Source organism: Trichosurus vulpecula, chromosome 3 (assembly GCF_011100635.1).
Source record: "Trichosurus vulpecula isolate mTriVul1 chromosome 3, mTriVul1.pri, whole genome shotgun sequence".
Lineage (NCBI taxonomy): Eukaryota > Metazoa > Chordata > Mammalia > Diprotodontia > Phalangeridae > Trichosurus > Trichosurus vulpecula.
The window spans coordinates 278,403,467-278,417,634 of NC_050575.1; the positions used below are offsets into that span (position 1 = coordinate 278,403,467).

At 39.8% G+C, this 14,168-nt stretch overlaps 1 protein-coding gene across 3 annotated transcripts in view; it reads left to right on the forward strand.

Annotated features, from left to right (window-relative positions):
- RIN2 (Ras and Rab interactor 2) overlaps nt 1-14,168 on the forward strand; it is a 236,935-nt gene that overhangs the window by 203,521 nt on the left and 19,246 nt on the right. For all 3 annotated transcript variants that reach the window (XM_036751603.1, XM_036751604.1, XM_036751605.1), the window contains 2 exons: nt 5,188-5,279; nt 7,511-8,644. In XM_036751603.1, coding sequence (XP_036607498.1) covers nt 5,188-5,279; nt 7,511-8,644 — 1,226 coding nt within the window. The remainder of the gene's footprint in view (nt 1-5,187; nt 5,280-7,510; nt 8,645-14,168) is intronic.

The following is a 14,168-nucleotide window of genomic DNA, read 5'->3' on the forward strand; positions in this document are numbered from 1 at the left end:
CATCTAGCTCAACTGCTTCATGTTGTGAGAAAATTAAGGCCCAGAGATTGGGAGCATGTTTTTGGTGGCAAAGTGGGAAGGGGAGGGGTCTTTTTTTTATTAAACAAACCAGCCTCCCCAGTTTCCAATATCACATCAGTGATTGTAAAAAACAAAATATTTTCCCCAGTGAATTCTTCCACAGTATTTTATAGCACTCCTCTTTGTGATGCAGAACTCATCTTGACTTTATTTTATGTTGTTTGATAGATAATAAGGACCAGCATGAAGGATGCATGCAGATGTTGAGAGCATAGAATAGAATTTCAGTTATGGGCAGGTTGCCTCACACTAGAATAGTGATTAATTGGAGTCGGGGTGAAGAGAAGTTTATTTCTCAATTGTAATAATTTCTTATAGTTATAAATGATGACTCATATTTGTATAGTGCCTTAAGGTTTACAAAATGTTTACATGTAATTCCATTTGATTCTCACAACCACCCTGTGAGGTAGGTTCTGTTACTACCCCCCTTTCACAGATGAAGAAATTGAGACGAGGAGAAAGAAGTCCAGTGACTAGTCTAGGGTCATTCAGTAAGTGTCTGAGGGAAGACTGGAGCTCAGATTTTCCTGACTTCGGGTCCAGCGTTCTGTCACACACTGATGGACCAGATTATTCCAGAGAGAAGGAAATAAATTGCTCTTAGAATTATGTTAAGTTTTAGGCCACTGAACTACATAGTAAGTTACATGATGGAAGGTATTAAATAACCGGTAAACAAACATCGATGCCCTCCTAAAAGATGAGCAGGATTTTTAAAAGCCTTGCCCTTAAAAAAACTTAATTCATATCAGTTATGTTTAAATGAGGGTAGGGAGTGAGAGTGAGGAAGGAAATAAGCATTTATATAGTACCTACTATGTGCCAGGCACTGTGCTAAGCCCTTTACATTTGATCTTTGTAACAGCCTTGTGAGGTAGGTGCCACTACAAATAAACAAAACATCTCCATTTTACCGCTGAGCAAACTGAGGTAAACAGAGGTGTTAAGTCACTTGGTCATGGTCACACAGCAAGTGTCTGAGGGTGGCTTTGTACTCAGGTCTTCTTGACTCATCTACTGTGCCCCATCTTGTTTTATGGGTCAGAGCTGAGGGCTGACTGGTATGGACACTCAAATTATGTATATTGGTAGGGTTTTTTTGTGAGTGTGTATCTATGTACATATATACATGTATGTATGTATGTATTATGTATGTAGGCCATGCCTATTTCAGGCTTGTCTTGTGCTTCAAGTTTGGAAATGGAATGAAATTTTGGCCTAAGAAAAGTAGGTATAGTTTCCTGTTAAAGTATAAATTATTGAGAGACACTAGAACTATATCATGTGACATTTTAAGTAACTATAGTAAAGAATCTTGCAAGGAACATTATTGTGATTTTTTTTAAATCCCAGATCCTTTACTAGTTAATAAAAAGTTTACGTAGCCATATTATGGAAAGGAGACTCTGAAAAAGGAGACAGTATTGATCCAACTAAGCACAGCTTTCACTGCTGCCCTTCTGTTGGCCATACTGGAGTGCAGGTTAAGACTGAGGGGTCGCAACAGCTGCCTCCTCCCCACCATCTCTGTTCTTAGGCCACCAGCCTAAGTCTTAGCCCCTGAACCAATTAAGTCTCAGTTGCAATATCTTTAAGGAAAAACCTAGACTACATGGAAGATATTGTTCCTGCCACAAAGGGTTATTATACAACCAGAGAACAATAATATGGTTTTCATTTTATAATGACACATCAAAGATACTATCTGTTTCTTCAGGACTTTACACATGGCGAACTTAGACATGCAGAGGATTTAAAGGGACATTTTTTAAAAAGTGGTAGCTTAGTATATTAGGTAGTATTATTGGACTTAGCATCAAAAAGATTCCTGTTCACTGTTGTGTTATAAGAAATGATGAGCAGGTGGACTTCAGAAAGATCTGGAAAGACTTAGATGAACTGATGCTGAGTGAAATGAGCAGAAACAACAGAACACTGTACACAGTAACAGCCACATTGTGTGATGACTAACTTTGATAGACTTGGCTCTTCTCAGTAGTGCAAGGACCTAAAACAACTCCAAAAGACTTAACGGTGGAAAATGCCATCCACATCCAGGAAAAGAAATATGGAGTCTGAATGCAGATCAAAGCATACTATTTGCTCTCTTTTTTTGTTTTGTTTTTTTCTTTTTCATTCATTCTAATTCTAATTCTTCTATACAACATGCCTAATGTGAAATATGTTAAATAAGAACGCATATGTAGAGCCTATGTCAGATTGCATGCCATCTTGGGGAGGGGGAAGGGAGGGAGGCAGAGAAAATTTAAAACTTACGGAAGTGCATGTTGAAAGCTAAAAATAAATTAATTAATTTTTAAAAAAGATCCCTGTTCAAATCCTCTCTCTAACACTTACTAGCTGACCATAGGCAAAACGCCTAACCTCTCTGAGCCTCAGATTCCTCACCTGTAAAATGGGTATTTGTAGAACCTACTTCACGAGGCTGTTGTGATGCTTCATTGAGATGATTGTAAAGCCCTTTACAAACTTTGAAATGCCCTATCAATGTAAGTTACTGTTGTACAGTAGAATGTAATCCCCTTGAGGCCAGGGATGGTTTCTCCTTCCAGCTTAGTGTCTTGCTGGTAACATCTTATAAGATTGATTTGGACTTCAAGCCTGTTAAAAACACGGATACTATGGGGTTTACAAGCTTCTCACTTATTACTTTGATGGTCTAGTGAAGCCTATGGGCCCCTTTTCAGAATAATGTTTTTAAATGCATAAAAATAAGATGTAGGATTAAAAAGGAAACCAATTATCCATTTTTTTTTCAAACGAGTTCACAGCCCCTGGTTTAAAGGAAATGAAAGAGTACAGAAGGGCTTAGATAGAAGGTCACCTAAGCACTAGATCCTACTAAAGAAGTTTCCCCGGCTTATAAGACCATTTTACATTTGTACAACAGCCTTGTGAGGCTGGAAATGCAAAATTATGCTGAAAGATCCTTGATCAAGATCACTCAGATGCAGTTAGCAGCAGACCTAAGACTAGAACCCAGTGCGGTTTTTTGTTTTGTTTAATTAGAGGCTCTGGTGACTTTTGACCTTTATCAACTTGGATAACTCATGTCCCTTCTGTGGGTGTCCATTAAATTAGAGGATTGGACCAGATGATCTCTAAGGTCACTTCTGGCTCAGTCATATGGTCCTTATATGGAAATATTAAATTTGATTATACTTATCCTTTTACCTGTCATTTTACTGATTTGTTTTTCATTGTTAAAAGCACCAAGGGCCAGAGTGCCAAATGCCCCAGGCTTTGTGATTGCTTAATTAGGCACTCCCTAAAACTCTAGCTGCCTTGACTATGAATAAGAAGCTGTGTGCTTACAATATTTTGTAAAGGGAAACTCGTCCTACCTTAAAGCCATGAAATGGATTCACCGGAGAAGATTCAGGTTTTGTGAACTCTGTTTTCAGATAATGTTGGCGATTTCAATTAGCCTTTGTAAGGACGTGTTTGCACAGTTAGAGCATTATGGGAATGCGTCCCAGCCTTCTCATCTAGCCTGCGCAATCTCACGGATATGTGTAGTTGGTCATAATAAGTAAGAAAAGCTGACATTTTTATTCACACTTAGAACCTGAGTTTGCAAGGCTCTTCACGTTGTCATCTCATTTTATCATTTTAACAACCAAAAGATAGATGCTGATATTATTGCTGTTTTTACAGATAAGGAAACTAAGGCATAGAGAGGGTAATTGGCTTGTCTAGGATCACATAGCTAGGATTCAAACTCTGGCCTTCCTAACCCCCAAGCCCTGCACTTTATCTGTTGTACCAGCTGGCTTTCCCAGTAGAAGAGCAACAGGACTACTTGAAAAAAAGACTGATGATCCTAACCCATTTGCCTCTATCAGTTAATCAGTCAACACTTAATTTATTGAGCACCTACTAGGTATAAAAAGACAAAAATAAAACGACTCCTGGCTCTTACATTTTATCCTAAGAAACCTGTACGTAAAGTACATACAAACCAAGCATTTACAAAATAAATATGAGCGGTGGTTGTGGTGGTGGTAGGTGGGTGGGTGTGTCTTTGGGGGCAGTGGTGGGGAGGGGAATAGGAGGCCCTGCCATCTGGGGTGACCAGGAAGTATCTTTATATAAGGGAACACTCACTTGTTTCTGATTTGGCTTCAAGGCATCATCTCGTAGGGTTGGAAAGGGTGACTTATAAGCTTACAAGTCCACTACCATGTCAGGACCATTTCTTCTTGCAAATTGTTATGACTGTAAGTCCATAATGCATGTTATATACTAACACTAAAGATCGGTATTCTGCAACAATCATTGTTTGGAGAGGCAGTTTGGTATAAATAAATAAAGCCTAAGAGTCAGAAGACCCAGGCTGGAGTTCTGACTATAATTAGCTGTGTGATCTTGGACAAATCACTTAACCTCATGGGGTCCCAGTTTTCTTCATCTGTAAAATGAGGGCATTGGATGAGATGCCACATGCTCTAAAATAATTCTGATTCTGTGTTGAGGCATGTATAACCCTGTCTCCAATACTATTTTTTTTCCTTCTGTGTTTTCGTATCATGTTGAAGGTGATATGTGCTCGCAGGAAGTGACTGGCATTTTTGTTATTGTTCTGTTTTGTTTCAGATCAATAAATATTTAGCAGCACCGAGCTAGGTTCAAGTCAGTGTCTGCTGTACTAGACAGGGCAAGGGGAGGGTGAAGGGTGTTCTGCCCAGAGAGCTGAATGCCCCAGCCCCCAGTGCCAAAATTCCACCCAGGAAAAGAGCACGAGTTTTTCACATACATAATTTATACATAAATATTCAGAGTTCTGGTCAGTTGACTAACTTTTGAACTGTCAGAAAAGCCACCGTTTTCCTCCAGAGCTTTTGGTAGTGGGAATAACCCTCCAGAGGATAATGAAACGATAGATGATTCTCCCACTCTGAATGTGGCAACAGGGACAGTAAGTGACAGCAAGTGCTAAGATCCACTGCCATTCATAGTTAGCTATAATGAGACTAGAAGAAAAAGGAAACCACAGAGAACCGTGGGCTTTTGCCTCATTGGAAATTTAAGAAAAAGATGACAAATAGAATTACAAATTTTTTTCATTTTTTAAAAATAAAGGGATGTCCTACCATTCACCCTGAAGCTGCCTCATGCCATTTCAACAGCAAAGACAGAGGCTGAACTGGAAGACCTAGCTCAGTTGGGATTGAGTAAGTATGCTTCATTCCTCAGATTTTGGGACATATTTATTGTCACATAAAATGATGGATAAAAATCAACATCTGTGGGCTGCTTTAGGTTGCATGGCTTATCAAGCAACTACTTTATTCTAGGCATTGGGGAGAAAAATACAATGAATAAAACAATCCTTACAGTAGGAGAAACAATGACGTACATACACGTGTACGTCTATATGTGTATGTGTATATGTGTGTGACTAGATAGATATACAGGTACATACACATACATCTGAACCTCCTAGCCTCTCCCTCGTCCTTCCTCCTGCTACCTGCCTTGTGGCCATTATTACCTCCCACCTTAAAAGCAAGAAATGAAAGTGGAGGGCCAAATGTAGTCTGGCTGCTCCATTAGCTACTCTGGCAAACTTTGGCAAGGATCAGGCAGCAAAAATTACCAGCCTGTGTGGAGATGTGTGCAGATTCCAACTCTCTAAGCTGACCTTGGCCTCTCTCTAATGCAGTTTTCTGTACATTCCATGTTTCCTTCCTTTTCAATAGTGCCTTCTAAGGAAAAGGGCAAGGTTTGACCCCAAAGGGAATGGCTCCATTTTCACTCAATTCGTTAATCCAAGTTCTTCTATTTCTAGTGAAGCACAAGCTTTGAAAGCATTTGTCTGCACTATGAGGCAAATGCCAGTATGTGTTTATATAGTAACATCTGTCCTACTTCCTCTGCTATAGTACAGCTTGGTACCATGGTGATCCAGTTCTTGCCCATTAGGCAAAAAAGTCATCATGTTTTGCCAGCAGGGTACCATTCATCCTTTCCCTTCCTCTTCCTGTGCCTTGCCCTCCCCCTCACCCCAAAGTCAACCCTCATTCCTTCATGCTACCTAGACCTACCTTGAGTGAGTCCTATCTAAATTGAAAACTCCTTCTGGAGGATAGAGACTAGATTTTCCTTTTCTGTATATATCTGTACTTCCCCATGGTGCCTGCTACAGAACTTATCATGAAGTAGACACTCAACTGTACTTGACGCTGTCCAAAGAGAGAGACTTCTTTAGAAGTGTGGCTGGTAATCTGATACGCAACATTAGTAAAGATGGACATACATGTAACTCTTGATATATTATATACAACACATTTTCAGGGATCATAGAATCTTACGAGTTAAGAGGAATGTGAAAATCATCCAGCCCAAACCCATCAACTACAGAATCTTTTCATCTTCTGGTCCTTTGCTGGCTTCTCGCCACCAGCCAACATAGAGTATCTGTTACCAGCTAGTCTGTGCTCTAGACATATAAGCCCATTTTAATGACAACCTGGTAAAACATAGAAAGATTTGGTATAGCAGAGGAAAAATGAAAATCTAAAAAACCCAAATTGAATGCTTATTATCTATGTCACTCCTCTCCCTTAACACACGTAGTAGAGAACTGATTGTAAATGGCAATAGACTGTATAAATTCTATAAATAGCCATCCCCTTGCCTCTTGGGCAACCGAAGAGTGTTGAATGCTTATGGCAATGGCAGGAAGGCTACAGAATCTGGAAAGGACGTTTACCAGACCACAAAAATAGATGGTTGAATCTACATTTAAATTTTCAATTTTTTCCATTGGTTAGGAGTTTTTGCCCCTGATTAAGCTTATGAACATACATATATACATACACATACACTTTTTTTTTCCTCTTTGGAGTTTTAGTGCTGAGCATGTCAAATCTCAAACTAATTGTGTAACAATCACTCACACACAGCTGCCTGTCCTGTCTACTTAAAGAAGAACTGTGAGGACATGATCATTTGGCTTAGAGCTACATCTGCCTGGGGGCACAGCAGAAAAAGCTATTTGGGAAGGATGCTGTTTCTTTGCAAGTTCTTCTATTTTATAGTCAAGCTGTGGGCTTAGTTTACGATTCATTTCAAGCCTGAACTTGTAATAGCATCATTCTTCTATGTTTTTCAAGTTTGCCTATCTCAGTAAAAGTCACATTGATGATTTGTGTTGGCCCAGGACATTTAAATCTTTATAGGTGCAAAGCTCTACTCTGCAGCCCCAATGTGAGCCTGCAGCTGGGTTTGGCATCCTTCTCCAAGTTCCAGTAAGAAATTTAGTAAAAAAAGCCAGTTCCCAAATGAAAAAGCCCTATGCCTCAAAGAGATGCTTGCTATGCTGCACTGTGCCTTTTTTTTTCTAAATTTGCAAAAGAACCACCATATTTACATTCTTGTGTTAACCAATAATGACTTTCAGATTTTTGGAACTCTCCGGCTGACAACAAACCCCTAAATCCTCCACCTCCTCATAGGCCTCTCCCCTCAGACGGAGTTTGTCGAGCTTCGCGTCAGCTTTGCCTTATAAATGGAGTGCATTCTATACGAACCAGAAGGCCTTCAGAGTTGGAGTGCAGCCAGACCAACGGGGCCCTGTGTTTTATTAATCCTCTTTTCTTAAAAGTGCACAGCCAGGACCTCAGTGGAAGCCTGAAAAGGCAGAGTACAAGAACTCCAGAAGTGAATGGCACTGAGAGTCCTCGCTCTCCCCCACCCAGACCCCCACCACCATCTATTAATAGTCTCCCCACAAGCCCTCAGCTGTCCAGGACTGAAACTCAGGCGAGCATGCCAGAAACAGTCAACCATAACAAACATGGAAATGTAGATTTTCTGGGAAAGAAACCGACCCCTATCCCTCCACCTCGTCTGAAGAAACAGGCTTCTTCTTTGGAAGGAGAAGGTAATAATGCAAAGACCTTGACAGTAATTCGACCTCGTCTTAGCCAAGAGCCTACGTCGGGAACTACTGGCAGCCCAGGTGATGCCCCGCCTGAGCAGAATCTAGCAGGCTGCAAAAAGACTCTGCCTACAAGCTCTGACTCACAACTCCAGTGGAATGGAGGCAGGCAGAGACTAAGCGACATGAGCATATCTACTTCCTCATCCGACTCACTGGAGTTTGACCGGAGCATGCCACTGTTCGGCTACGAAGGGGATACCAACAGCAGCCTGGAAGACTATGAAGGAGAGAGTGACCAAGAGAGCATGGCACCCCCCATCAAATCCAAAAAGAAAAGGAGTAGTTCGTTTGTCCTCCCCAAAATTGTCAAATCTCAACTACGAAAAGTGAGTGGGGTTTTCAGCTCCTTCATGACCCCTGAGAAGCGGATGATCAAGAAAATTGCTGAACTGTCCCGGGACAAGCGTACTTATTTTGGGTGCCTTGTACAGGACTATGTAAGTTTTCTGCAAGAAAACAAGGAATGCCACGTTTCCAGTACAGACATGCTACAGACCATCCGACAATTCATGACTCAAGTAAAGAACTATTTGTCTCAGAGCTCAGAACTGGATCCCCCAATTGAATCACTGATTCCGGAAGACCAAATAGGTAAGAATTTACTGTGTTTGCTTTTTGTTTTTAAATTGTATTTTATGTACTATAATCTTCTAGCTAGGCTCAACCCCTGTGGGACATTTTAGATAGGTTATCCTTTTTCTGGGGAAAATCAGAACAACAAAAAATATTTAAAATAAAACTTGCCTAAATTTTCTGTCAGTACATTGAAGGTTTGGAAATAAGGTAAAAGTGTATGCTGCTTGCTGTTAAAGATTTCTGGTGCATTTGGTGAACATTGTCAGATAAGGATTCTGCCTCCAAGAAGAGCAAGTTCTAGTTTGAGGTCTGAATGACTGCATTTTTGCCTTCCTGTTCTTGGAATGTCCCCTTCCTATTCAGTGATTTCTTGGATTACCTCTTTCTGGATTCTCTCCCTAAAGGGAAGAGATACCCCCCACCCTAAAAAAAAATAAGGTTATAATTTAAGCACAAAAATAGGCAAGAAAACTTGGCAGCCTGAATCTTTTCTTCTGCCTTTTTGTGCCTTGACTATGTAAGCGGCATGTTTTGTCAGTCTCATATAAAGGGTAAACATCTCTGAAGGAGAAATTCTTTCCTTGTAAGCTCATTCCAAGGCTGAATTGCTGTTGGCAGCTTGAGCCAAGGTATGGAAAGGTGACTGAGAATTTGCAGACTGCCTTTTTTTTTAATACAGTGAAGCCAGTGGCATTGAAAATTTTTATTTAGAAAGCTGTACAAAAAATGCTAATTTCATGGAATACATTTGTTGGACAGCAACAGAGAAAAGGACTCCCAAACACTATAAGGCATTTCATAAAAGTAAAACTCTCTTCCTTTAATAGGGTCTGTGTTGTTTTTTCAAGAAGTAGTAAACATTGTGTGGCACACAAGGTCTTTTCTGCAGTTCTGTTTATTGAAACGAAAGTTTCAATTTCCACGCAAAGAAATTAAAGCATTGTTATTGTGGATTTTTTTTTTCCCTGTTTGTGGTTTGGCCTAGTTGGGATCTTGATTTGTTCTGTTCTTTGTTAGGGTGTGGTTAAAGATGATGAGTTGTAGTAAGTTGCTAAAAAGGAGGCTGCCCTGTTACTCTTTAGAAAGAATTCAAGGAGAAGGCAGGGCAGTACCTAGACAAGCATCCTCTTTCTGCGTGCCTCCCAAACTTCTTTCTCAGGGATAGTTTATGTGGAGAGGCAGTTTAAGGAAACATGAAGTTTGCATCTCAGCGGTGTGTTTCCTTCACCCTGCCTGCAAACAGTAAGAGCTTGTGGCTGATCTAAGCAGAGAGTTATGTGGCAGACTGATTGAGCCGTCCTACACAGAAAATCCTTACAAAGAAACCAAGATCCCAGCCTGATCTTCTGGCCTGTGTTTCATTTCACTGCTCCTGTTGGGAACACCAACCAAAGCCATTGCCTCAGGAAGCATTTCTGTCAGCGTTCTATCGAGCAGAAACTCAAAATGTTACCTGCTTACAGAGTTAGTATGTGCAGAAAATATGCCCGAAACCTTTATCTTAGAAGCAACCCTGTCTTTAATTTAAGACCTAGTATTATAGTATTAGATTCCCCTCAGATACACAGAGAACTTACTTTGAATTCCTGGGAAGCATCTGTAAAGTTCTATCTAATCTGACCAAATTAAAGCTTTGTCTAACTATAGAGCATGCACCCAGCAGGAATCTATGCAATTTGGTGGGGGTGGTGGTTTTTGTTTGTTTCTTAATTAAAGCAGGCAGTTCACGTGCCTGCTGCTTCAAGAATTAAACTTGCCCAGCTTCTAAAACACAGTGAAAATGCTGCCCTTATTAATAAGAGTAGACAAGACCCAGCCAAAATAAAACCTTCTCATGATGAATACAATGGCAAAAGAAGTTTGTGACCCAAAACATTTAGATAATTAGTCAATCCCAAAACATAAGTGAGCTGTTGGGACTCTCCTAACAATACCATCAAGTAGCCTGTTGATTGCTCTTCCTACCCACCCTCACTTCTCCAGTGGCATGGAGAATGTCCCAAGTGGAGCTGCAGATAGTTTCACCTTGCAAACCATCCAAAGAATGCCCGGCCTCAAAATGTATTCCAAACAGGTGCTTGCTAATGTTAGCAAAGCTATTATTGTTTTTTTGTTGTTGTCATTTTGCTGCAGTACCCAAAATAATATGAACAGGTTAACATTGCACCCCCCTCCCATATCATATCTAGTGGAATGGACTGGGAAAAAGGAGGTTTCATTAGCTACAGCTACAATGCCCTCCTTCTGTAAAATGGGGATACTAATAAGCAGTCCAACCATTCTCAGAGAAGAGGTTTTATGAAGACTAAATGAGATAACATGAAAAATAGGAGGCATCGCTTAAAGGTGAGGTTCATTATTATTGTTGTTATGACATTGGGATTCCTATAGCCAAGTCAGTGTAATACATTCATTACACATGGCAAGGGCTGGACTGTTTGACTGGACTGATGAATAAATCAGTGCTTCCAAGTCCCAGGTGGGTAACACAACCACATTAAGAACCACAGCAAATCAGACCAACCAAATTTTGGTTTGGTCAGAATTGTCTAGACACAGCCTATGTTGCTCAACCCTAATTTAATGAAGTGAGGGAAAGAGAAGTAGCATTAGAATCATAGATTCACAGAATATTTTTAGAGCTGGAAAGAACTTAAGCAGCCATCTAATACTCCCTCATAATTATAGAAATGAGGAGACTGAGATCCAGGGAGATTGTGAGTTGCAGTTAATTTGTGAAAGAGTCAGGATTAGGATACAAGTGTCCAGTGGTGCTCAATGCTCTCCCACTTAATGGCATGCTCGATTTTTTTTTAAAAAGCCATTTGAGCCAAAATAAATAAGTTGTGACCACCAAACTTACCCCACTTTAGAAATGAAATATCTACCTAGAAAATATTCTGTATTTGTCAGAGCTAGTAATCTGGGTCATATCTAGGAACAGTCGAGCATTTCTAATAAAGCCACAGTTTGTTTTTCCTTTCCTGGTATGAATAAATGAATGAATGAAGCTTTTATTAATCACTAACTATGTGCAAAGCACTGTGCTACCCTCTGGGGATACAAATAGAAAAGAAAAAGGTCCCTGCTGTCAGGGAGCTCACATTCTAATGAGGAAGGTCCCATGGGCTTTAGGAATCAGCAGCAAAGTAGATGTCAGTGCCTCTTCTTTAATGTTATTTCTATTGATAAAGGGATACCAGTTTCTGATATAGAATCACTTGATGGTGCCAAGGACTTTGGCAATATGGTAGAATATGGAGCCAAAAAAAATAAAGCTGCATAAATATAATCTTGGTACAATTTTCTAATCGGTTGAATTATTTATAGCTATAGAATGTATACTTGGTTCACCAAGATTTTATGTAAAAGAATCAAAAAATTCGAAGTAGATAGCACTTTCCTGATTTTATCTGCTTATTCCTCTTTGCATCATTTCATGTCAGTCTTTCCATGCTTCTGTATCCCATCATTCCTTGACCATAAATTTCACCTGAGACCCAGCCAGCTATTTCCAAAATGTGGCCCAGGTAAGAAAGAGTGGCTAAATGGATTGAAACTCACCAGACCATCTGGAAAAAAAATAAATAAGCAACGCTTATATCCAACTGATAGTGGATTAGTTGTATGATCAGTAGCATGGTCTGGTGGAAATTGAACTGGATTTGGAGACCAAAGAATTTTAGGCCTAATTGTGACACTTAAGTCATTTAACCTTACTTCAGTCATCTGTAAAATGGTAACCCTTGTGCTACATATCTTACGTGGTGGTTGAGACAAGAAAATGAAATAAGATGTGATAAAGCACTAAGCTGTTATTATTAATACTAATATTCCTTTTAGTTTTCCTAGCATGACTTCAGCTACATGCACACATGAGGTTTAGAATGTATCATTATACTTGGCAGCACTAACTTTTGAGTTTAGGTGACTGTGGCTTTCTATAATATGATTATGCCTTCAGTTTTATTAATTTAACAAACAATAATAATCCAGAAGTTCCAACGGTAGAATCTCATGCTAGAAAAACTCAGTGCAGATACATATTGTCGTGATCATATGCAAATGAAATCCCACTTAGTTCGTTACTCCACTCATTTTTCTGTCTTATTTCAAGAAAAACAAAATTCTTCCCACTCTGAAATACTGGCACATTGATTTTCAATTTCATCTTATCCATCCCTCAGACATTGTATTCTGTAAATTTTCAATTCTTTGAAAGGGGTGGGCATGAAATACAGGACTGGCATTAGACAGGTGATGATGAATGAGTGATGTAAATGATCACATCACATACCAAAAACACCATAGCTCTCTCCTTATCCTCCCCCACCCCCTCAGTGATATATTTTAGTTATCTAGATAAATAAACTAAGTTCCCTGATGTTATTGCAGGTAATATACTTGGTGCCAGAGTAGGAAGATATTTTGGTTCAGTTTCACTTTTCAGACCTTTTTTGAGGCCTTGTTTTTGCATTTGATGCCCAAGATATTTCAAATACATTTTTCTTGGTGTGTTATGGACCAGAAAGAACAGATCTCTGGGCACTCATTGTCCCTCTGTCCACTTTTCCTATATACATGCACTTCTAGGTGGGCTCTGTTTATCACTGTCTAGTTTAAATCACTCCTGCTAGTTGTTTATAGTTATGTTTTGAACTGAGAGACAATGTCATGTTAAGAAAGGGTCTAGCGTCAAGTGCTGCCTACGGTTCATACTGGCTGTGTGTGCCATGGGCAGATCACTTAACCGCAGGCAAGTCTTTAAGATGAGGAGAGAAAGGGCTGGATTTAGAGTCAGAAGACCCAGGTTCAAATTTCAGCATTGCTACCTATTTAGCCAGGTTATTTCGCCTGTATGGGCCTAAGATTCCTTATCTATAAAATAAAGTTGGATTAGATAACCACTAAGGTGTCTTAGTGGTCTAAATCTATGATCTATGATCCTACATATGGTTTTCTGTGAAGATTTGGGGGAGAGGGATGGGAGGGGGAGGTGCGGGGTGGGGAATAGAAACAATATAAAAACCAAAGATGCCCATAAAAATCTATTTAAAGAACACATTATATGAATAACATTTTCAGATCTCCTGTGGGATCAGCATTATGTTTGCAAAATATTAGGTTTGGGGCCCTATTTATGTTGAATGATCCTCAGTCATAAGTCATCTGTACTTGGAAGGTTTTGCCAAAATATCTCCTATGTGCCAGGTACATCTTAGCTGACCCTCACAACAACCTTGGGACATAGGTATTATTGCTATCCCTGTTTTACAATTGAGGAAACAAAGGCAGACTGATTAAATTACTTATCCTGGGTCACACAGCTACTAAGACCAGATTTAAATTCAGGTCTTTCTGACACCAGGCCTAGCACTCTATCCACTGTGCCGCCTAGCTGCCTTGCCTCTAAGAGAAGAAAACTTTGCATTAGAGAGATAAACAGATAGATACATCTCTCTGTGTACACATGCACCTGAAAGACAAAGTGTGCCTGACAATATAGAATAGTGTAGTGTTCTAACCCTATATCTAATTT